This window comes from Salmo salar, chromosome ssa04 (genome assembly GCF_905237065.1).
Source record: "Salmo salar chromosome ssa04, Ssal_v3.1, whole genome shotgun sequence".
Lineage (NCBI taxonomy): Eukaryota > Metazoa > Chordata > Actinopteri > Salmoniformes > Salmonidae > Salmo > Salmo salar.
The window spans coordinates 10336574-10359888 of NC_059445.1; the positions used below are offsets into that span (position 1 = coordinate 10336574).

Below are 23315 nucleotides of genomic sequence, written 5' to 3' on the forward strand. Positions count from 1 at the left end.
CACCAGCCTTAGTTTGATAATATAATACATGATATGACTCCCACCTGCCTTAGTTTGATAATATAATACATGATATGACTCCCACCAGCCTTAGTTTGATAATATAATACCTGATATGACTCCCACCAGTCTTAGTTTGATAATATACTACATGATATGACTCCCACCAGCCTTAGATTGATAATATAATACATGATATGACTCCCACCAGCCTTAGTTTGATAATATAATACATGATATGACTCCCACGAGCCTAAGTTTGATAATATAATACGTGATATGACTCCCACCAGCCTTAGTTTGATAATATAATACATGATATGACTCCCACCTGTCTTAGTGTGATAATATAATACATGACATGACTCCCACCAGCCTTAGTTTGATAATATAATACATGATATGACTCCCACCAGCCTTAGTTTGATAATATAATACATGATATGACTCCCACGAGCCAAAGTTTGATAATATAATACATGATATGACTCCCACCAGTCTTAGTTTGATAATATAATACATGATATGACTCCCACCAGCCGTAGTTTGATAATATAATACATGATATGACTCCCACCAGCCTTAGTTTGATAATATAATACATTATATGACTCCCACCAGCCTTAGTTTGATAATATAATACATGATATAACTCCCACCAGTCTTAGTGTGATAATATTCTACTTGATATGATTCTATATCATGCTATATGATGTATGTGTGAATTCACAGGGTCCCAATTGTGGATGTGCTAAAATATAATGGGATTCTGATAATTGACATATACACTACATATATCCTGACTGAGTTTATAGCACCCACAGCCTTCAAATGGAGAGCAATTTATGGCTCTCACTCTGTAACTGCTTGTGTAGGGGGAAGTTGCCCCTAGACGCTGATCTTAGGTCAGTTTTGCATTTCCACAACAAATGGTTAAAGTTAGGATTGGGGGAGAGAAACCTGATCCTAGATCTGTAGCTAGGGGAAACTTCCCCCCGGAGTGTGACCGGCCATCAGTGGCCACACAGGGATCTTTCTATGTGTGCTTTCTGTGAAGAGTTACTCAGAATGAAAAAGCAGAAGTTCTGAAAACATCTCCATAGATTCAGTTTGACAGATTTAAGAGAATAGAAAAAAGAATAAAAATACTTCACATATTTTATGACAAAGTTCAGATTTCCATATTATTATTTCATATTTCAGTACAACATAACATATACATACTGGTTACATCTAATGACACAACTCTCTCTGTACTGATTCCACTGTTCCACATGACATCTACCTACATGAACAATTCTAGAACTCTATAGCTCTACTCTATTCCACAGGAGGAGAGAAAGCATCACACAGATCCTTAGATACAGGAACAGAGTAAAAGGTCACCCTCTGGTGGACGTAGTACTAACTACAGGTACAGCTGTAGTGTTGGTGACAGAGACCTGGGTGGATGTAGTACAAACTACAGTTACAGCTGTAGTGTTGGTGACGGAAACCTGGGTGGATGTAGTACTAACTACAGGTACAGTTGTAGTGTTGGTGACAGAGACCTGGGTGGATGTAGTACTAACTACAGGTACAGCTGTAGTGTTGGTGACAGAGACCTGGGTGGATGTAGTACTAACTACAGGTACAGCTGTAGTGTTGGTGACAGAGACCTGGGTGGATTTAGTACTAACTACAGGTACAGCTGTAGTGTTGGTGACAGAGACCTGGGTGGATGTAGTACAAACTACAGGTACAGCTGTAATGTTGTGACAGAGACCTGTGTGGATGTAGTACTAACTAAAGGTTCAACTGTAGTGTTGGTGACGGAGCCCGAGGTGGATGTAGTACTAACTACAGGTACAGCTGTAGTGTTGGTGACAGAGACCTGGGTGGATGTAGTACTAACTACAGGTACAGCTGTAGTGTTGGTTTTGGTGAAAGAGACCTGGGTGGATGTAGTACTAACTACAGGTACAGCTGTAGTGTTGGTGACAGAGACCTGGGTGGATGTAGTACTAACTACAGGTACAGCTGTAGTGTTGGTGACAGAGACCTGGGTGGATGTAGTACTAACTACAGGTACAGCTGTAGTGTTGGTTTTGGTGACAGAGACCTGGGTGGATGTAGTACTAACTACAGGTACAGCTGTAGTGTTGGTGACAGAGACCTGGGTGGATGTAGTACTAACTACAGGTACAGCTGTAGTGTTGGTTTTGGTGACAGAGACCTGGGTGGATGTAGTACTAACTACAGGTACAACTGTAGTGTTGGTGACTGAGACCTGGGTGGATGTAGTACTAACTACAGGTACAGCTGTAGTGTTGGTGACAGAGACCTGGGTGGATGTAGTACTAACTACAGGTACAGCTGTAGTGTTGGTGACTGAGACCTGGATGGATGTAATACTAACTACAGGTACAGCTGTAGTGTTGGTTTTGGTGACAGAGACCTGGGTGGATGTAGTACTAACTACAGGTACAGCTGTTGTGTTGGTGACAGAGACCTGGGTGGATGTAGTACTAACTACAGGTACAGCTGTAGTGTTGGTGACAGAGACCTGGGTGGATGTAGTACTAACTACAGGTACAGCTGTAGTGTTGGTTTTGGTGACAGAGACCTGGGTGGATGTAGTACTAACTACAGGTACAGCTGTAGTGTTAGTGACAGAGACCTGGGTGGATGTAGTACTAACTACAGGTACAGCTGTAGTGTTGGTGACAGAGACCTGGGTGGATGTAGTACTAACTACAGGTACAGCTGTAGTGTTGGTTTTGGTGACAGAGACCTGGGTGGATGTAGTACTAACTACAGGTACAGCTGTAGTGTTGGTGACAGAGACCTGGGTGGATGTAGTACTAACTACAGGTACAGCTGTAGTGTTGGTTTTGGTGACAGAGACCTGGGTGGATGTAGTACTAACTACAGGTACAACTGTAGTGTTGGTGACTGAGACCTGGGTGGATGTAGTACTAACTACAGGTACAACTGTAGTGTTGGTGACAGAGACCTGGGTGGATGTAGTACTAACTACAGGTACAGCTGTAGTGTTGGTGACAGAGACCTGGGTGGATGTAGTACTAACTACAGGTACAGCTGTAGTGTTGGTGACATAGACATGGGTGGATGTAGTACTAACTACAGGTACAGCTGTAGTGTTGGTGACAGAGACCTGGGTGGATGGAGTACTAACTACAGGTACAGTTGTAGTGTTGGTGACAGAGACCTGGGTGGATGTAGTACTAACTACAGGTACAGCTGCAGTGTTGGTGACTGAGACCTGGGTGGATGTAGTACTAACTACAGGTACAGCTGTAGTGTTGGTGACAGAGACCTGGGTGGATTTAGTAATAACTACAGGTACAGCTGTAGTGTTGGTGACAGAGACCTGGGTGGATGTAGTACAAACTACAGGTACAGCTGTAATGTTGTGAAGGAGACCTGTGTGGATGTAGTACTAACTACAGTTACAGCTGTAGTGTTGGTGACAGAGACCTGGGTGGATGTAGTACTAACTACAGGTACAGCTGTAGTGTTGGTTTTGGTGACAGAGACCTGGGTGGATGTAGTACTAACTACAGGTACAGCTGTAGTGTTGGTTTTGGTGACAGAGACCTGGGTGGATGTAGTACTAACTACAGGTACAGCTGTAGTGTTGGTGACAGAGACCTGGGTGGATGTAGTACTAACTACAGGTACAGCTGTAGTGTTGGTGACAGAGACCTGGGTGGATGTTGTACTAACTACAGGTACAGCTGTAGTGTTGGTTTTGGTGACAGAGACCTGGGTGGATGTAGTACTAACTACAGGTACAACTGTAGTGTTGGTGACTGAGACCTGGGTGGATGTAGTAATAACTACAGGTACAGCTGTAGTGTTGGTGACAGAGACCTGGGTGGATGTAGTACAAACTACAGGTACAGCTGTAATGTTGTGAAGGAGACCTGTGTGGATGTAGTACTAACTACAGTTACAGCTGTAGTGTTGGTGACAGAGACCTGGGTGGATGTAGTACTAACTACAGGTACAACTGTAGTGTTGGTTTTGGTGACAGAGACCTGGGTGGATGTAGTACTAACTACAGGTACAGCTGTAGTGTTGGTTTTGGTGACAGAGACCTGGGTGGATGTAGTACTAACTACAGGTACAGCTGTAGTGTTGGTGACAGAGACCTGGGTGGATGTAGTACTAACTACAGGTACAGCTGTAGTGTTGGTGACAGAGACCTGGGTGGATGTTGTACTAACTACAGGTACAGCTGTAGTGTTGGTTTTGGTGACAGAGACCTGGGTGGATGTAGTACTAACTACAGGTACAACTGTAGTGTTGGTGACTGAGACCTGGGTGGATGTAGTACTAACTACAGGTACGACTGTAGTGTTGGTGACAGAGACCTGGGTGGATGTAGTACTAACTACAGGTACAGCTGTAGTGTTGGTGACTGAGACCTGGATGGATGTAATACTAACTACAGGTACAGCTGTAGTGTTGGTGACAGAGACATGGGTGGATGTAGTACTAACTACAGGTACAGCTGTAGTGTTGGTGACAGAGACCTGGGTGGATGTAGTACAAACTACAGGTACAGCTGTAATGTTGTGACAGAGACCTGTGTGGATGTAGTAGTACTAACTACAGGTTCAACTCTAGTGTTGGTGACGGAGACCTGGGTGGATGTAGTACTAACTACAGGTACAGCTGTAGTGTTGGTGACAGAGACCTGGGTGGATGTAGTACTAACTACAGGTACAGCTGTAGTGTTGGTTTTGGTGACAGAGACCTGGGTGGATGTAGTACTAACTACAGGTACAGCTGTAGTGTTGGTGACAGAGACCTGGGTGGATGTAGTACTAACTACAGGTACAGCTGTAGTGTTGGTGACAGAGACCTGGGTGGATGTAGTACTAACTACAGGTACAGCTGTAGTGTTGGTGACAGAGACCTGGGTGGATGTAGTACTAACTACAGGTACAGCTGTAGAGTTGGTGACAGAGACCTGGGTGGATGTAGTACTAACTACAGGTACAGCTGTAGTGTTGGTTTTGGTGACAGAGACCTGGGTGGATGTAGTACTAACTACAGGTACAGCTGTAGTGTTGGTGACTGAGACCTGGATGGATGTAATACTAACTACAGGTACAGCTGTAGTGTTGGTTTTGGTGACAGAGACCTGGGTGGATGTAGTACTAACTACAGGTACAGCTGTTGTGTTGGTGACAGAGACCTGGGTGGATGTAGTACTAACTACAGGTACAGCTGTAGTGTTGGTGACAGAGACCTGGGTGGATGTAGTACTAACTACAGGTACAGCTGTAGTGTTGGTTTTGGTGACAGAGACCTGGGTGGATGTAGTACTAACTACAGGTACAGCTGTAGTGTTAGTGACAGAGACCTGGGTGGATGTAGTACTAACTACAGGTACAGCTGTAGTGTTGGTGACAGAGACCTGGGTGGATGTAGTACTAACTACAGGTACAGCTGTAGTGTTGGTTTTGGTGACAGAGACCTGGGTGGATGTAGTACTAACTACAGGTACAGCTGTAGTGTTGGTGACAGAGACCTGGGTGGATGTAGTACTAACTACAGGTACAGCTGTAGTGTTGGTTTTGGTGACAGAGACCTGGGTGGATGTAGTACTAACTACAGGTACAACTGTAGTGTTGGTGACAGAGACCTGGGTGGATGTAGTACTAACTACAGGTACAGCTGTAGTGTTGGTGACAGAGACCTGGGTGGATGTAGTACTAACTACAGGTACAGCTGTAGTGTTGGTGACATAGACATGGGTGGATGTAGTACTAACTACAGGTACAGCTGTAGTGTTGGTGACAGAGACCTGGGTGGATGGAGTACTAACTACAGGTACAGTTGTAGTGTTGGTGACAGAGACCTGGGTGGATGTAGTACTAACTACAGGTACAGCTGCAGTGTTGGTGACGGAGACCTGGGTGGATGTAGTACTAACTACAGGTACAGCTGTAGTGTTGGTGACAGAGACCTGGGTGGATTTAGTAATAACTACAGGTACAGCTGTAGTGTTGGTGACAGAGACCTGGGTGGATGTAGTACAAACTACAGGTACAGCTGTAATGTTGTGAAGGAGACCTGTGTGGATGTAGTACTAACTACAGGTTCAACTCTAGTGTTGGTGACGGAGACCTGGGTGGATGTAGTACTAACTACAGGTACAGCTGTAGTGTTGGTGACAGAGACCTGGGTGGATGTAGTACTAACTACAGGTACAGCTGTAGTGTTGGTTTTGGTGACAGAGACCTGGGTGGATGTAGTACTAACTACAGGTACAGCTGTAGTGTTGGTTTTGGTGACAGAGACCTGGGTGGATGTAGTACTAACTACAGGTACAGCTGTAGTGTTGGTGACAGAGACCTGGGTGGATGTAGTACTAACTACAGGTACAGCTGTAGTGTTGGTGACAGAGACCTGGGTGGATGTAGTACTAACTACAGGTACAGCTGTAGTGTTGGTGACAGAGACCTGGGTGGATGTTGTACTAACTACAGGTACAGCTGTAGTGTTGGTTTTGGTGACAGAGACCTGGGTGGATGTAGTACTAACTACAGGTACAACTGTAGTGTTGGTGACTGAGACCTGGGTGGATGTAGTACTAACTACAGGTACGACTGTAGTGTTGGTGACAGAGACCTGGGTGGATGTAGTACTAACTACAGGTACAGCTTTAGTGTTGGTGACTGAGACCTGGATGGATGTAATACTAACTACAGGTACAGCTGTAGTGTTGGTGACAGAGACCTGGGTGGATGTAGTACAAACTACAGGTACAGCTGTAATGTTGTGACATTGACCTGTGTGGATGTAGTACTAACTACAGGTTCAACTCTAGTGTTGGTGACGGAGACCTGGGTGGATGTAGTACTAACTACAGGTACAGCTGTAGTGTTGGTGACAGAGACCTGGGTGGATGTAGTACTAACTACAGGTACAGCTGTAGTGTTGGTTTTGGTGACAGAGACCTGGGTGGATGTAGTACTAACTACAGGTACAGCTGTAGTGTTGGTGACAGAGACCTGGGTGGATGTAGTACTAACTACAGGTACAGCTGTAGTGTTGGTGACAGAGACCTGGGTGGATGTAGTACTAACTACAGGTACAGCTGTAGTGTTGGTGACAGAGACCTGGGTGGATGTAGTACTAACTACAGGTACAGCTGTAGTGTTGGTGACAGAGACCTGGGTGGATGTAGTACTAACTACAGGTACAGCTGTAGTGTTGGTGACTGAGACCTGGGCACAATTTCCCAAAAGCATATTAAGGCTAAGTTCATCTTAGAACAATAGGATCCTGTGGTTGTAATGATGGACTTAGACTCAAGATGCTTTTGGGAATCCGGCCCTGGGCTGTAGAGCTCACAATCACCCCCACAGAGTCCTTCACTGAGCGCAGACACAGACCCACGTTGCCCGCCCTGTCCACTACCACGAGTTCCACTACTGCCAGTCTGATGAGCTGCATGCTAACAGGTAGTCGGAGGAGACCACTGAGGTACAATAACAACTGGAGACTGTGTCCAAGATGTCGTTGTTGAAGGTGTTCACGTTGGCATATGCAGATTCATGGACGTCTGTATCCGTGTTGCATCCGGTTTACACAGCCCAACATCACATGCACGGTAGCACTCTGGGTACAGGGAGCAGCGCGAGGATCTGCAGATGGTGGTACGGTCTGCCCAACGCATTTACCCAGGGTACACTACCTGCCCTCCAGGACACCTACATCACCCGATGTCACAGGAAGGCCAAAAAGATCATCAAGGACATCAACCACCCGATCCACAGCCTGTTCACCCCGCTATCATCCAGAAGGCGATGTCAGTACAGGTGCATCAAAACTGGGACAGAGAGACTGATAATCAGACTGTTAAATAGCCATCACTAGCCTGGTACTGCCCAGCAACTAAACCCTGCACCTTAGAGGCTGCTGCCCTATATACATAGACATGGAATCACTGGCCACTTTAATAATGGAACACTAGTCACTTTAATAATGTTCGAACACTGCTTTACTCATCTCATATGTATATGCTGTATTCTATTCTACTGTATTTTAGTCATTGCCACTCCGACATTGCTCGTCCTAATATTTATATATTTCTTAATTACTTTCTTTTACTTTAGATTTGTGTATTGTTGTGAATTGTTAGATAATACTGCACTGTTGGAGCTAGAAACACAAGCATTTCACATTTCACGACATCATTACGTCATCCAAAAACGTGGCAGACATTGGATGAATATATAATGTTCTTAAAAAAATCAACTTCAGTGACAATTATTTGAATAATTCAATGGATGTTTTGTGCACAAAGGTGATGACTAAAGTTACTTATTAGGAATTTTCTAATCTGACATTCCTATGTGGCCGTGTAAGAAAATTTATTTCTGGGTCGAGCGTCTTAAACTGCAGTACCGAAACCAAACTGTAGGAGCAACAGACCGGACCGCTGGTCCCTTGGAGGAGACGCCTGGAAGCCCGCACCGGGGAGCAGTAAACTCTGTCACCTAGAAGGAGGAAGGGAGGGAAGGAGAAGGGGGGAAGAGGGAGAGGGTATAGATAGAGAAAAAGAGAGCTTAGTCAGGTAACTGATGTAGCTGATAACAACTGGTAGCTTACAGCAACCAATTCCTTTTCAAATCAGTGGCTATGAGGGAGAGAAGATATGAAAAAAGGAGGCCATTTTAGAGTTTTGAAACAAGACGCTTTCTTTGCTGACAACGGACAGGGTTACAGTACATCTGTTTCAGACGGGGTGCGAGCGGGCGCTATGAGGCTCACCGTACCGTTGGCTGCACCGCCCCCAGTCACCATGAAGATGCTGGCAGGGAAGGAAGAAGTGAATCAGTGGTGGCTCGGATGGTAAAGGTTCCTCCGGATCTGTTGACCGTTTCTGCAGTGAAGTAGACTGAAATGGTGGAAAACTATGGACAAAACAGGGCTTAGACTATGATGGGTTAAGTAGTAGTAGTATTGATACATGAGGCCTCAAGGCTCTGTTGGTACAGTCCTGTCTGCTCTCTATTCCAGTTTTTAGTCTTGGTCGAGAAGTAGTACCAACCTTCAAAATCATCTCTCTCCCTCTGTAACTGGTCTCTCTTTAGTCAAATTGTTGTAGCTTGTCTGTAGGTGGTCTCTCTCTTTAGACAGGGTGTTGTAACTGGTCTGTAGCTGTTCTCTCTCTTTAGTCAGGGTGTTGTAACTGGTCTGTAGCTGGTCTCTCTTCGGTCAGGTTGTCTTAGCTAGTCTGTAGTTGGTCTCGTTCCTCAGTAAGGGTGTTGTAACTGTCATGTAGCTGGCAGATGTGTTGAGGTGCTGGTCTCACCGTCTCTCAGGGTGTCTGCACTGATGTAGATATCCACAATACTCTCCTCCATCTCACCTCTGTCAAACCTTATTGGTCATATCTGGCTTGTTTTAGATGGTCTCAGACATTTTCAACTGACTATAGCTACAGTGTCTTAAAGCAGGGTTTCCCAAACTCAGTCCTTGGGACCCCCTTAGTGAACGTTTTGGTTTTTGCCCTACACTACACAGCTGATTCAAATAACCAACTCATCATCAAGCTTTGATGATTAGAATCAGCTGTGTAGTGCTAGTGCAAATTGAACAACAAATTCTAACATTGTATTGTTGGTAAATCCACGACTGGGGTGGACACAAAGGCTAAATACCGGTCCTCTACACTGCTCACTTGTACATCTGCTTCAGAAATGTAAATGAACTAGAGTGAGGAATATGGAGGAAACTCCCTCCTGCCATGCTTGCACCAATCCAATGCTCACTTCTGAAGAAGGGTGGAGGATCGCAATGCAGCCAGTGTTTAAGTGCACACTGCAAGTGCACACTTCAGGAGAAAGAAGGGTAGAGAAGAGGGACGCAGTACTAGTGACTGACTTGACTACTTACTACACTCAGAGAGCCTTTTCTCCAGCACCACCTTCTCATTGGTCAGGTCAATGTAACACTCCTGTAACTGGTCGTTGTCCTCTGTTTTCTGTAACTGGTCTCTCTCCCTCAGTAACTGGTCTCTCTCCCACAGTAACTGGTCTCTCTCACTCTGTAACTGGTCTCTCTCACTCTGTAACTGGTCTCTCTCACTCTGTAACTGGTCTCTCTCACTCTGTAACTGGTCTCTCTCACTCTGTAACTGGTCTCTCTCCCTCAGTAACTGGTCTCTCTCCCTCAGTACCTGGTCTCTCTCCCTCAGTAACTGGTCTCTCTCCCTCAGTAACTGGTCTCTCTCCCTCTGTAACTGGTCTCTCTCCCTCTGTAACTGGTCTCTCTCCCTCAGTAACTGGTCTCTCTCCCTCAATAACTGGTCTCTCTCCCTCAGTAACTGGTCTCTGTCTGTACACAGATCAATGATACCACTACTGGTATCTGGCTGTTCTCTGTCTTGCGTCAGGCCAGTGGGGTTGTAACAGGCCTCTAACTGGTCTCTCTCTTCTGTGGAGCGAGCTAAAATAAAAACAATACGGTGTCATGGGATGTTTCACCTAGACGCTGATCTTGGGTCAGTTTTTCCTACACTAAATGGTTAAGGTTAGGAATAGGGGAGGGGAAGTTGATCCTAGATCTCAATTCTCTATAGATGTGGTCAACAGTCTTTTTTGTGTGTTTCAAACTACAGGTCCCACAATTATATGATTTTAGTGTGTGTGTGTGTGTGTGTGTGTGTGTGTGTGTGTGTGTGTGTGTGTGTGTGTGTGTGTGTGTGTGTGTGTGTGTGTGTGTAATCTTACCTGAAGCAACAACTCCATGGTGATCATAAATAGGTGTGAGAGAGAGAGAGAGAGAGGGTGTAAACTTTGGTAGGTGGAAGCAATAGAAAATATATAGAGAGAGAGACCCAAAAGAGTAGAGCCAAAGGGAAGTCTTTAAAGTTTTTAAACTGAGAAAACATAGGACTTTGTCTATAACTGAGGAGGATGTTTGTACCACAGTGTCTGACTGTCTGGTTCTCTGTGTTGTTTAGGTACTGGGGGGCAGGACAGCCTGATAATGGTAGTCTGTTCTCTGGGCAGGAGGACTGTGTTGAGATATACTATGGACAAGCTGACCCTGTACATACATGGAATGATGACAGTTGTCACAAATATCGTAACTGGATCTGTGAGAAAGTGATGTAACAACAACCTACTGTGATAATGCCCTCTATTTCTCCCTCTCTCTCTCTTTCTCTCTCTTTCTCACTCTCTCTTTCTCTTTCTCCCTCTGTCACTCTCTGTCTCTCTCTCTCTCTCTCTCTCTCTCTCTCTCCCTCTGTCACTCTCTCTCTCTCTCTCTCTCTCTCTTTCTCCCTCTCTCTTTCTCCCTCTGTCACTCTCTCTCTCTCTCTCTCTCTTTCTCCCTCTGTCACTCTCTCTCTCTCTCTCTCGCTCTCTCTTTCTCCCTCTGTCACTCTCTCTCTCTCTATCTCTCTCTCTCTCTTTCTCCCTCTGTCACTCTCTCTCTCTCTCTCTCTCTCTATCTCAAAGGGCTTTATGGGCATGGGAAACATTGCCAAAGCAAGTGAAATAGATAAACAAAAGTGAAATAAAGATTAAACAATAAACGTTACACTAACAAAAGTTTCAATGGAATATAGACATTTCAAATGTCATATTATGGCTATGTAGAGTGTTCTAACGATGTGCAAATAGTTAAAGTACAAAAGGGAAGACACATATAAATGGGGCGGCAGGTAGCCTAGTGGTTAGAGCGTTGGGCCAGTAACCTTAAAAGTTGCTGGATCGAATCCCTGATCTGTCGTTCTGCCCCTGAATAAGGAAGTTAACCCACTCTTCTCTGATAGGCTGTCATTATAAATAAGAATTTGTTCTTAACTGACTTACCTAGTTAAATAAAGGTTCAATTTAATAAAAACATAAATATGGGTTGTATTTACAATGGTGTTTGTCACAAATCTTGCTGCTGTGATGGCACACTGTGATATTTCACCCAATAGATATGGGAGTCTATGATTTTTAGTTTATTTTTTGTGCGTCTGTGTAATCTGAGGGAAATATGTGTCTCTAATATGGTCATACATTTGGCAGAAGGTTAGGAAGTGCAGCTCAGTTTCCACCTCATTTTGTGGGCAGTGTGCACATAGTCTGTCTTCTCTTGAAGGCCAGGTCTGCCGATGGCGGCCTCTCTCTCTCTCTCTGTCTCTCTCGTTCGTTCGTTCGTTCGTTCGTTCATGATTGGATAAGGTCCTGAGTGGTTAGTGAGAGATGAACTCACCATAGAGGTGAAATAGTGGTATTACAGACTTGTCTATGAGCTCTTTCTCAATTCGTCCTCACATCCTCTCTCCTCCCCTCTTTCTCAAAACACATTGGAGAATACAATCCTAGGGGAGGGGCCTCGGACATTCTCCTCTAATAGGGTTGAGTGTGTGTGTTACCTGAGTGCTGGTCTCCTGGTCCATTATTAGGAGCAGTGTCTACTGTCTCTTCTCTCTTGGTGCTGGTCTCACCGTCTCTCAGGGGGTCTGCACTGACGTAGATATCCACAATCCTCTCCTCCATCTCACCTCTGTCAAACTTGACCTTCTTGTTTATATCTGGTTCAGCATAGATGACCTTTGAAATCTGTTATGACGTTGTATTGATTGTGACGGCTGCTGTTCATCGAATTATTAACTGTTTATAATTACGTGATTAAATGAATCAGGTAATTATTAACTCAGTAACCTGGGGCACCATGGGAAAGTTTGGTTTTATTGAGTTTCTATTTCCCAAATGTACTCAAAGAATATCAGAATATCGATTTTACAACAGTCGCTAATTAATTAATTTCCTCTACAGTCTCATCCTGAACGTCGCATAATCCGGGGAATCTGCACAAACCCCAGTCCCAATAAATAAGTCCGTACCGCACCAATTGAGTTGATTATTTATTTACTAACAAGCTAAAATGATAATATAAGATACACATTCACAAACACACAGTCTAGGCTATTGATTAGAACTTAGTACAATGAAACATGTCCCTAGCGGGCCAACACAATATGACACGTGTTACACAAAATGGGAATTTAGAAAGAGAGAGAAAGTGAGAGAGCATGAGAGAAAAGCACACTTGGGTACAAGTGTAAACTATGCTTAGTTTAAACCTAACCTTGCCCCGAACTGCCTCTCTTATGGGTCAGAATATAATGATGTAATTACGTGTCAGAGGTCTCCGATGGGGGATCTCCTGGTGGACCGACTTCCATCTTCTCTGATGGCAGCACTTCTTTGGTTACCGGGTGTAACTCTCTGATTGTCCACACGATGTCAGTGTCCTTTCACTTAGTGGTCTGTTTCCTCGCCCTTGTTCTGAAAGGGGGTCTTCTGAGTACGGTCAGCCGTGCAGCTCAGGGCTCCAGCGTAGGAATGAAAGCAGTGTAGACACACGATTCCTTGGAGAGTGGTAATCAGGTGGTCTTGCTTGAATTCAAGACACAGGTACTCATCCGTAGCATAGATTTGTTAAAAGGTTCCTTTGTCTTCTTCAACCTCGTGTTGCTTTGTGGGGTTACAACAAATTGAACCTTGGCTGCAGCGCATGGTCACGTAGTCTGTTATGTTAATTCTTAACTTACATGTTTTATACCTTCGGGTCAGAAATGGGCGTTTCCGTCTTTTTGTCAAGTTCTCTGGGCGTAACTAGTTACGAGGCAAGGTCTGGATTTTACACATATCCAATTTAGACAACTAACTTCACATTTGAACTTTACAAAAACATTCCATTTGATCTAGCATTTTTCCACACAACGTACAGTATGCAAATATCAGGTACATATTGTGAAAACTCTTCAAGTTACAGTGTTTTCATTTTAATGTCGTCATTTAACTTTTAATAGCATAACAAAAACGACATTGATTTTCATAGTCAGTCTATCATCATTACCACCATTTTGTCTGAAACATATTGTCCCAAAGTCCATTTATTGCATGTTACTGTTCTGAGGTAGGTTCTCCATAGGCCCATCATACATTCCATTCCTCCATCCTGAGAGGACAAAGGGATTTTCTCTGCTGCCTTAAGATTTACAATGTGCGGGAGGTGTCATAAAACCCCCACCTCCATACCTCTCCATCTCTCCCCCTCTGGCGGGTGTGAGAGATGTCTCTGTAGGAGTGTGGTCCACGGTAACCTGACCCGAACAGGCCATTCATGACACATCTTTAACAATACCTGGGTCTTTCTTTCTATGTAGGTGTACTGTACATTAACTCTCTGCTTCTAGAATTAATGTGGTGGTCTTCCAACATGGCCACCAGGAGGCGTCGTACGTCAGCTGCCAGCCCTCTATATGTTAAGACTGCTTCTAGTGATATCTCTGTCTCTGAGTCATCTGTGTGTCTCTGTCTGTGGGACTGCTGTAGGTGTTAACTCTAGGGACGTATCAACATGATGACACGGTAGTTGTGGCTATGCTAATACAAAAAATAGGACACGTTTACTTACTTGTGTGTGTGTGTGTGTGTGTGTGTGTGTGTGTGTGTGTGTGTGTGTGTGTGTGTGTGTGTGTGTGTGTGTGTGTGTGTGTGTGTGTGTGTGTGTGTATGTGTGCGTGTGAGAGATTGTTACAGTAGTTATTGTTAAACCATTTTCTGCAGCACATTATAAATCATTCCATGTCTCTACATGGTCATCTTGTCCAGAGTATTTCTCAACACAGTCCTCTTGCCCAGGGAATGGGACTTGCTATTTGTGATGATGGACAGGCCACTATCATACCAGGAAGATATAGATCATAGAGGGGAAGTGGAGAACAAAGCCTAGCTGTTAACATATATTAAATATTATATGTAACAGCCCCAAGATAATTCAGGGAGTTTCCAGAACTCCCCCTTCCTTTCACCTTTCTGCTGATCTGGACCCTCTGTTTACTCCCAAATATACATCAACATGTTCAGGAGGTCCAAGACTACAAACATGGGTCATTATAATGTCCATACAATAGATGTGACACTACAAACTGCTCTAAATGGATATTGAGGGTGGGTAGTCTTAACCAGTGAGGATGAGATGACAACAGAAACCACCAGGGCTCTCCTCTACATTTACAGTTTAGTCATTTAGCAGACACTCTTATTAAGAGCAACTTACAGGAGCCATTAGGGTTAAGTGCCTTGCTCAAGGGCACATCAACAGATTTTTCAAATAGTCGTCTCAGGAAATCGAACCAACAACCCTTTGGTTCCTGGCCCAACGATCTTAACCGCTAGGCTACCTGCTGCCCTCTCTCTTAATGAACCTGATTGGTTGAGGAGTTTTTGAGTGACAGCTGGTTGAACCACTGAAAATATCCACTACACTTCCCTCTTTTGGGACCCATATAGGAGAACAACAGTCAAATATGAGCATTTGATATTGTGCTTATCTGTAAATTGACAACAACGACTGACTGTTAAATATTATTAAGTAACATCCTTTGATATCTCTACTACACTCATTGATTGGTGATACAGTCAAAAGTAGGACTTTTATTAATATAACACTACAAACAAACACAACAGTATATATGTTTGCATGCATGTGTGCATGCAGTGTGTGTGCATGTGTGTGAGAGGTTGTGTGTGTGGGTTTGAGACAGAGAGAGAATGTCTGTGAGAGAGAGAGTGAGAGAGAGATAGACAGAGAGAGAGAGAGAATGAAGGAGTGTGCACTGTGTGCTGCTGTATGTGTTACAATATGTTGTCATGGTGATGTTAAACCACTTTCTCACAAACCCAGTAGATTTTCCTGTCACATGACAAGTCATTCCATGCCTCCAGAGGACGCTGATCTTTACGTATCTCAACACAGTCCTCCTCACCATAGTCTAGTCTGCCAGCACCATTATCAGGCTGTGGTTTATGCCAGTACCTACAGGGTTAAAAACAGTCAGATGTCATGGTTAATACCAGTACCTACAGGGTTAACAACAGTCAAATATCATGGTTAATACCAGTACCTACAGGGTTAAAAACAGTCAGATATCATGGTTAATACCAGTACCTACAGGGTTAAAAACAGTCAAATATCATGGTTAATACCAGTAACTACAGGGTTAAAAACAGTCAGATATCATGGTTAATACCAGTACCTACAGGGTTAACAACAGTCAAATATCATGGTTAATACCAGTACCTACAGGGTTAAAAACAGTCAAATATCATGGTTAATACCAGTACCTACAGGGTTAAAAACAGTCAGATATCATGGTTAATACCAGTACCTACAGGGTTAAAAACAGTCAGATATCATGGTTAATACCAGTACCTACAGGTTAAAACAGTCAGATATCATGGTTAATACCAGTACCTACAGGGTTAAAAACAGTCAGATATCATGGTTAATACTAGTACCTACAGGGTTAAAACAGTCAGATATCATGGTTAATACCAGTACCTACAGGGTTAAAAACAGTCAGACATCACAGTTAGAACATCACAATCCTAAATAATGTACAGACATGTTTCAGCTTAATGTACAGACATGCCACCATCAATGACAATAACCTGTACAGATAAAGGTTGAATGAACTGAACATTGTAGCCTTATTGTCAGAGTAGTTATCATCTCTTACACTGTGGCCAGTGTTATTAGAGCAGTAGTATATTACCTTGGGTTGGTCAGTGGGGTGCCATCCACCCATATCAAGGTCCCCTCAGTAACAGAGTCAGTCAGACCAATCCAGACTCCCTTGTTGAGGTTGAAGAGAAACTCCTGTTGTTGAAAAAGATAAATATATATATACGTATACTAATTGCACACCCATATCTTCTCTCTCTCTCTCTCTCCTTCTCTCTCTCTCTCTGTCTCTCTCTCTCACCTGTTCCTTATCGCTGTTTATGATCACCAGGTCTGCTCCTCTCTCCAGACAGTCCTCTCTGCTCTTCTTCCAGGTTTTAGTCTCAGTAGACAGGAAGTACCAACTGGATTCAAACTTCTGCCAGCCTTCAGAACAGGTTTGTTCTACAAGATGAAAACATGAATTTCCTTCAACTTATCACACTGGATACTTAATGAAAGAATACAGACACACGATAAGGTGTGTTGGATTAATGAAAATGTGTTACTGTAGGTTTACTCACTGAGATTGGTAAACCTCCCACTAAGAACATCTCTCTCAGTCTGTAGCTGGTCTCTCTCTTTAGTCAGGGTGTTGTAACTGGTCTGTAGCTGGTCTCTCTCTTTAGTCAGATTGCTGTAACTGGCCAGTAGCTGGTCTCTCTCTGTTGAGTTGTGATGACCAATGACTCCATCTGTAAAAGGGAAAAGTTAATCAAACATGTAACTACCACACCATTGATGATTAAGTATGATTAAGTAGGCTACATAAGTTTCAGTGACAACATACTAAACTTACAGTAGACAGACAGGCCTATGATCCCAGCCAGTAGGAGAACACACAGCAGCCCCAGACACACTGCAGCAACTCCAGAGGGTCTCTTCCACCACTGAACATGTACTGAATAACACATTATTAAAGTAAGATCTGTGGTCATGTGTTTTACTGTATCATCCAGGATTGAGACAAATAAAGGTATGGTACTGCAGGGTAATCTCACCTGTTTAATGTGTGTGTTTGTGCAATCTCACCTGAAGCAACAACTCGTGGACTGAGTTGTAAGGCTCTTACGTTGGCATATAAATGGCCGTCAATGTCTGTGTTCTTCATTGCATCAGGCTCATCGTCTTCAAATCCATCTGAGTTTTCATAGACTCCCTCTGACATCTTTAAACACTTGTGGTCAAATACAGTAAATTCTACTTATCTCATCTCTAATGTACGTCTGTACCTATATGTCCTCTCTGGACTGTCCAGCATCTGTGTGACTTATTATAGTGATACATGTTTTTAAACTGTTAACCACAGTGGAGAAGAAACTGTCAAATCAACACCACACTGATCACCACGTGACTTCCACCAGCCTAACTGTCTAATCTAAGCATGTTTGTTTCCCACAGTGCTCATCAGTATTCATGAGATTCAACTGAAGTGATAATATACTACATGATATGACTCCCACCAGCCTTAGTTTGATAATATAATACATGATTTGACTCCCACCAGCCTTAGTTTGATAATATACTACATGATATGACTCCCACCAGCCTTAGTTTGACAATATAATACATGATATGACTCCCACCAGCCTTAGTGATAATATAATACATGATTTGACTCCCACCAGCCTTAGTTTGATAATATACTACATGATATGACTCCCACCAGCCTTAGTGTGATAATATAATACATGATATGACTCCCACCAGCCTTAGTTTGATAATATAATACATGATATGACTCCCACCAGCCTTAGTTTGATCATATAATACATGATGACTCCCACCAGCCTTAGTTTGATAATATAACACTTCATACGACTCCCACCAGCCTTAGTTTGATAATATAATACATGATATGATTCCCACCAGCCTAAGTTTGATAATATAATACATGATATGACTCCCACCAGCCTTAGTTTGATAATATACTACATGATATGACTCCCACCAGCCTTAGTTTGATAATATAACACTTCATACGACTCCCACCAGCCTTAGTTTGATAATATAATACATGATATGATTCCCACCAGCCTTAGTTTGATCATATAATACATGATATGACTCCCACCAGCCTTAGTTTGATAATATAATACATGATATGACTCCCACCAGCCTTAGTGTGATAATATAATACATGATTTGACTCCCACCAGCCTTAGTTTGATAATATAATACATGATATGACTCCCACCAGCCTTAGTTTGATAATATAATACATGATATGACTCCCACCAGCCTTAGTTTGATAATATAATACATGATATGACTCCCACCAGCCTTAGTGTGATAATATAATACATGATTTGACTCCCACCAGTCTTAGTTTGATAATATAATACATATATATATAATATATTACATATACGCCGGTGGTGTAGGGGGAAGTTGTCCCTAGACGCTGATCTTAGGTCAGTTTTGCATTTCCACCACAAATGGTTAAGGTTAGGATTGGGGGAGAGAAACCTGATCCTAGATCTGTAGCTAGGGGAAACTTCCCACCGGAGTGTGACCGGCCACCAATGGCCATACAGGGATCTTTCTATCTGTGCTTTCTCATATCTTCTCTCCCTGAGCATATGTGTTTAGTGAGTCCACCAGATCAGAGGCAGTAGTGATGACCAGGAATGTTGAGTTGATAAGTGCGGGAATTTGACTATTTTCCTGTCCTGCTAAGCATTCAAAATGTAATGAGTACTTATGGGTGTCAAAGAAAATGTACGGAGTAAAAAATTCATTCTTTTCTAAAGGAATGTAGTGAAGTAAAAGTAGTCAAAAATATAAATAGTACAGTAAAGTACAGATACACCAAAAAACGACTTAAGTAGTACTTTAAAGTATTTTACTTAAGTACTCCACCGATTTGTAGGCCAAACCGTTTGGGATGTCTCATGTTCTGACAAACATCGCTTTAGCTTGGCCACCTTCCACCGCAGATGAGGAATGTCGGATGTGGTGGATTGAGACGCAGCCCATGCAACAAAAAAAAACAACAACAGATATCTCCAGTTTAAACTGGCAGATTTTGATGGGGATATTTGTATTGTGTCCCTTAGATTGTCGCCCCGGTGCGGGGGTTTCTAATATCTGTAGAAAAGTATGATTCATATATTTTAACTGCAAATTATGAAATGCACTGTGTGCAGAGTGTGCACAAAATCAAATATATGAATATATTGTCAAACAACTACTGGCATACAGAAAGCTACAATCTGAGGAAAAAACATTGGAAATATGCTGGTTTCTCTCCTCAGTCATGGTGTTGTAACTGGTCTGTACCTGGTCTCTCTCTTTATCAGGTTGTTGTAACTGGTCTGTAGCTGGTCTCTCTCTTTTGTCAGGGTGTTGTACCTGGTCTGTAGCTGGTCATCCTCTTTAATCAGGTTGTTGTAACTGGTTTGTAGCTGGTCTCTCTCTTTATTCAGGTTGTTGTAGCTGGTCTGTAGCTGGTCTCTCTCTGCAGATGAGTTGGTTTTATAGGCTAAGAAGCTCTTAAAGACCCCATCATCTGTCACAACAACAACAAAGTTTATAATTTAAAGAGATAATCACAGACCTGCTGGTGAATTGTAGGAAATACAACTTCAGTCTTACAGTGGACAGACAGGCCTATGATCCCAGCCAGTAGAACACACAGCAGTCCCAGACACACTGCAGTAACTCTGGAGGATCTCTTCCCTGAGCTATCAGGTTCTGTGGACACGGGTACTCTAGATAGCATCATCAATGAGACAATCGAACATGGACCATATAGTGCAAGGATCATCTGTGAACAGATTTCCTGAATTAAAATGAACAGGAACTGATTTCCTGGTGTTTTTACAGTTTGTTCTGTTCAACAACAAAATGTAAAACATTTGTAAAAAAAAAATTTGCAGCAAAAACTTGGGGGGGGGGGGGGGCGCACACTCGTCACCATTGTTATGCGCAACTGCGCGTCATTAGACTCACCTGGACTCCATCACTTCCCTGATTACTTTCCCTATATATGTCACTCCCTATGGTTCCTTCACCAGGCATTATTGTTTCTGTTCCTGTGTCATGTCTGTGCGTTATTCGTGTTTCTTATTTTGTATTATGTTGTGTTTATTTATTAAAACACTCACTCCCTGAACTTGCTTCCCGACACTCAGTGCACATCGTTACAATATGTTACGAATTACAATTTGTATGTTATGTCACGAATTTGCAAACTTACAATATGTTACGAATTTGCTAAACATATGATGTTGTGAATTCTACTAACATTAGCTAGCTGGCTAACATTAGCAAGGTGAGGGGTTAACTGTAACTGGCCACTATATTTCCTGTTGCTGTGAGAAGCTGTATCTTTAACAACCACAAGTCCCTCTCAACAAGAAGAGAGATGGGGTGAGAAAACACCACTTTAAAAATACAGCTATTCTTCCTCCATTTACAGATTATATAAAAGAGATGCTTCATACTTTGGGATTATATGGGGTGATTCCTATCTTCCACTTAAATCAAATTCGCACTTAGTCATTCAGTGATTTCTGGCATGTCCTGACCAGTAAAAGGGGTTGTTTGTTATTATAGTTTGGTCAGGGCGTGGCAGGGGGTGTTTGTTTAGGGTGTTTCGTTTTTTTTTGGTTAATGTTCTATGTTTTCTATTTTTATGTCTAGTTTATTGGTTTGACCTTCAATTGGAGGCAGCTGTTTCTCGTTGCCTCTAATTGAAGGTCCTATTTATAGGGGTGTTTTGGCCATGGGATTTGTGGGTAGTTGTTCCATGTTAGCGTTTAACCTGACAGGACTGTCTTCGTCGTCATTGTTTGTTATTTTGTTTTGTGTTCACGTTCTTTCAATAAAAGAAGATGAGTTCACACATTCCCGCTGCGCCTTGGTCCAATTCCTACGACGATCGTGACAGAATTACCCACCACAAGAGGACCAAGCAGTGGAGGAAGGAGCAGATATTGGACTATGAGACAACCTGGGAGGAGGTAGAAAGGTGGTCGGTCGACCCAGGGAGAGTGCCGGAGCCCGCCTGGGATTCTATGGAACAATGCGAGGAGGGATACCGGAGAATGGAGTTGGCAACTCGAGCCCAACGACGGAAGCACGAGAGGCGCCCCCAAGAAATGTCTTGGGGGGGGGGCACACAGGTAGTTTGGCTGGGGCAAGGGTGAGCCCTAAGCCAACTCCCCGTGCTTATTATGGGGAGCAGTGGATCATGTGAGCGCCGATCTATGCGGAAGTGCGCACGATCGCGCCCATGCGCACACACAGTCCGGTGCAGCGATCCCAGCCCCTCGCAAGTGCCGTGCTAGAGTGGGCATCCAGCCAGGTAGGAGTATGCCTGTGCAGCACATCTGGCCACCAGTGCGTCTCCTAGGCCCAGGCTATCCTACGCCTGCTCTACGCACGGCAGCCATCAGGCCTCTGCACAGCCCAGTTCGCCCTGTGCCAGCACTCTGCCCGTGCAAGGCTACTGTGACTACCCAGCCAGGACGGGTGGTGCAGGCTGTGCGCTCCAGACCTCCAGTGCTTGTTCATGGTCCGGTTTACCCTGTTCCTGCTCCTCGCACTAGCCTTGAGGTGCGTGTTACCAGTCTGGCGCCTCCAAAGCCAGCCCCACGCACTAGGCCTGTAGTGCGTCAGCCCAGTCCAGTACGTCCTGTTCCCGCTCCTCGCACCAGCCTTGGGGTGCGTGTCTCCAGTCTGGTACCTCCAGTACCAGCCCCACGCACTAGGCCTCCAGTGCGTCAGCCCAGTCCAGTTTGTCCTGCTCCTGCTCCTCGCACTGGCCTTGAGGTGCGTGTTACCAGTCTGGCGCCTCCAAAGCCAGCCCCACGCACCAGGCCTGCAGTGCGCAGTCCCCATCTAGAGCTTCCGGCGACAGTGCCCCGTCTAGAGCTTCCGGCGACAGTGCCCCGTCCAGTGCTTCCGGCGACGTCCTACAGTCTGGAACCGACAGAGACGTCCCACAGTCCGGAAACGACAGAGACGGCCCACAGTCCGGAACCGACAGAGTCGCCCTACAGTCCAGAACCGGCGCAGCCAGAGTCCCACTCCAGTCCGGAGCTCCCAGAGTTGCCCTCCAGTCTGAGGTCTCCAGCGACGGGCATCAGCCCGAGGTCTCCTGCGACGGGCATCAGCCCGAGGTCTCCAGCGACGGGCATCAGCCCGAGGTCTCCAGCGACGGGCATCAGCCCGAGGTCTCCTGCGACGGGCATCAGCCCGAGGTCTCCTGCGACGGGCATCAGCCCGAGGTCCCCAGCGACGGGCATCAGCCCGAGGTCTCCAGCGACGGGCATCAGCCCGAGGTCTCCAGCGACGGGCATCAGCCCGAGGTCTCCAGCGACGGGCATCAGCCCGAGGTCTCCAGCGACGCGCATCAGCCCGAGCTCTCCAGCGACGCGCATCAGCCCGAGCTCTCCAGCGACGCGCATCAGCCCGAGCTCTCCAGCGACGCGCATCAGCCCGAGGTCTCCAGCGACGCGCCTTAGCCCTGAGTCTTCAGCGGGGGTGGACAGGTTAGGTTGGGGACTAAGGCCGGGGCCTGAGCCACCTTCGTAGTTGGAGGATTGGGGAGGGGGGTGTAGCACGGGAGCCGTCGGTGACGGTAGCCACCTTCCCTTCCCTCCCTTTAGTTTGGGATTATTTTTTGTTTGTTTTGGGGGTTATTGTATTAGGTTTTGTTTTGTTGTTTCAGGTGCATCCGGGTTCTGCACCTTTGGGGGGGGGTACTGTCACTTCCTGACCATTAAAAGGGGTTGTTTGTTATTATAGTTTGGTCAGGG

The 23315-nt window shown here is 44.6% G+C and overlaps 1 protein-coding gene across 1 annotated transcript; it reads right to left on the minus strand.

Moving 5' to 3' along the window:
• Positions 1-15459: 15459 nt before the first annotated feature.
• On the minus strand, positions 15460-17847 carry LOC106602257 (CD209 antigen-like protein C). The gene is made up of 6 exons (XM_014194779.2): positions 17581-17847; positions 17348-17449; positions 17073-17243; positions 16811-16953; positions 16601-16704; positions 15460-15861 (listed from the first exon to the last, which is right to left on the minus strand). The coding sequence occupies exons 1-6, from the start codon at positions 17714-17716 to the stop codon at positions 15705-15707; spliced, it is 813 nt and encodes a 270-aa protein (XP_014050254.1). The 5' UTR covers positions 17717-17847; the 3' UTR covers positions 15460-15704.
• Between the last annotated feature and the right edge of the window lie 5468 nt (positions 17848-23315).

Excerpts from the sequence above, each read along its gene's own strand:
- LOC106602257 (XM_014194779.2), bottom strand. The coding sequence starts at position 17,716 with ATGTCAGAGGGAGTCTATGAAAACTCAGATGGATTTGAAGACGATGAG. Across the intron at positions 17,450-17,580 it reads TCCACGAGTTGTTGCTTCAG|TACATGTTCAGTGGTGGAAG; the intron begins GTGAGATTGCAC and ends TGTGTTATTCAG. Across the intron at positions 15,862-16,600 it reads ACCCCACTGACCAACCCAAG|GTACTGGCATAAACCACAGC; the intron begins GTAATATACTAC and ends TTAACCCTGTAG.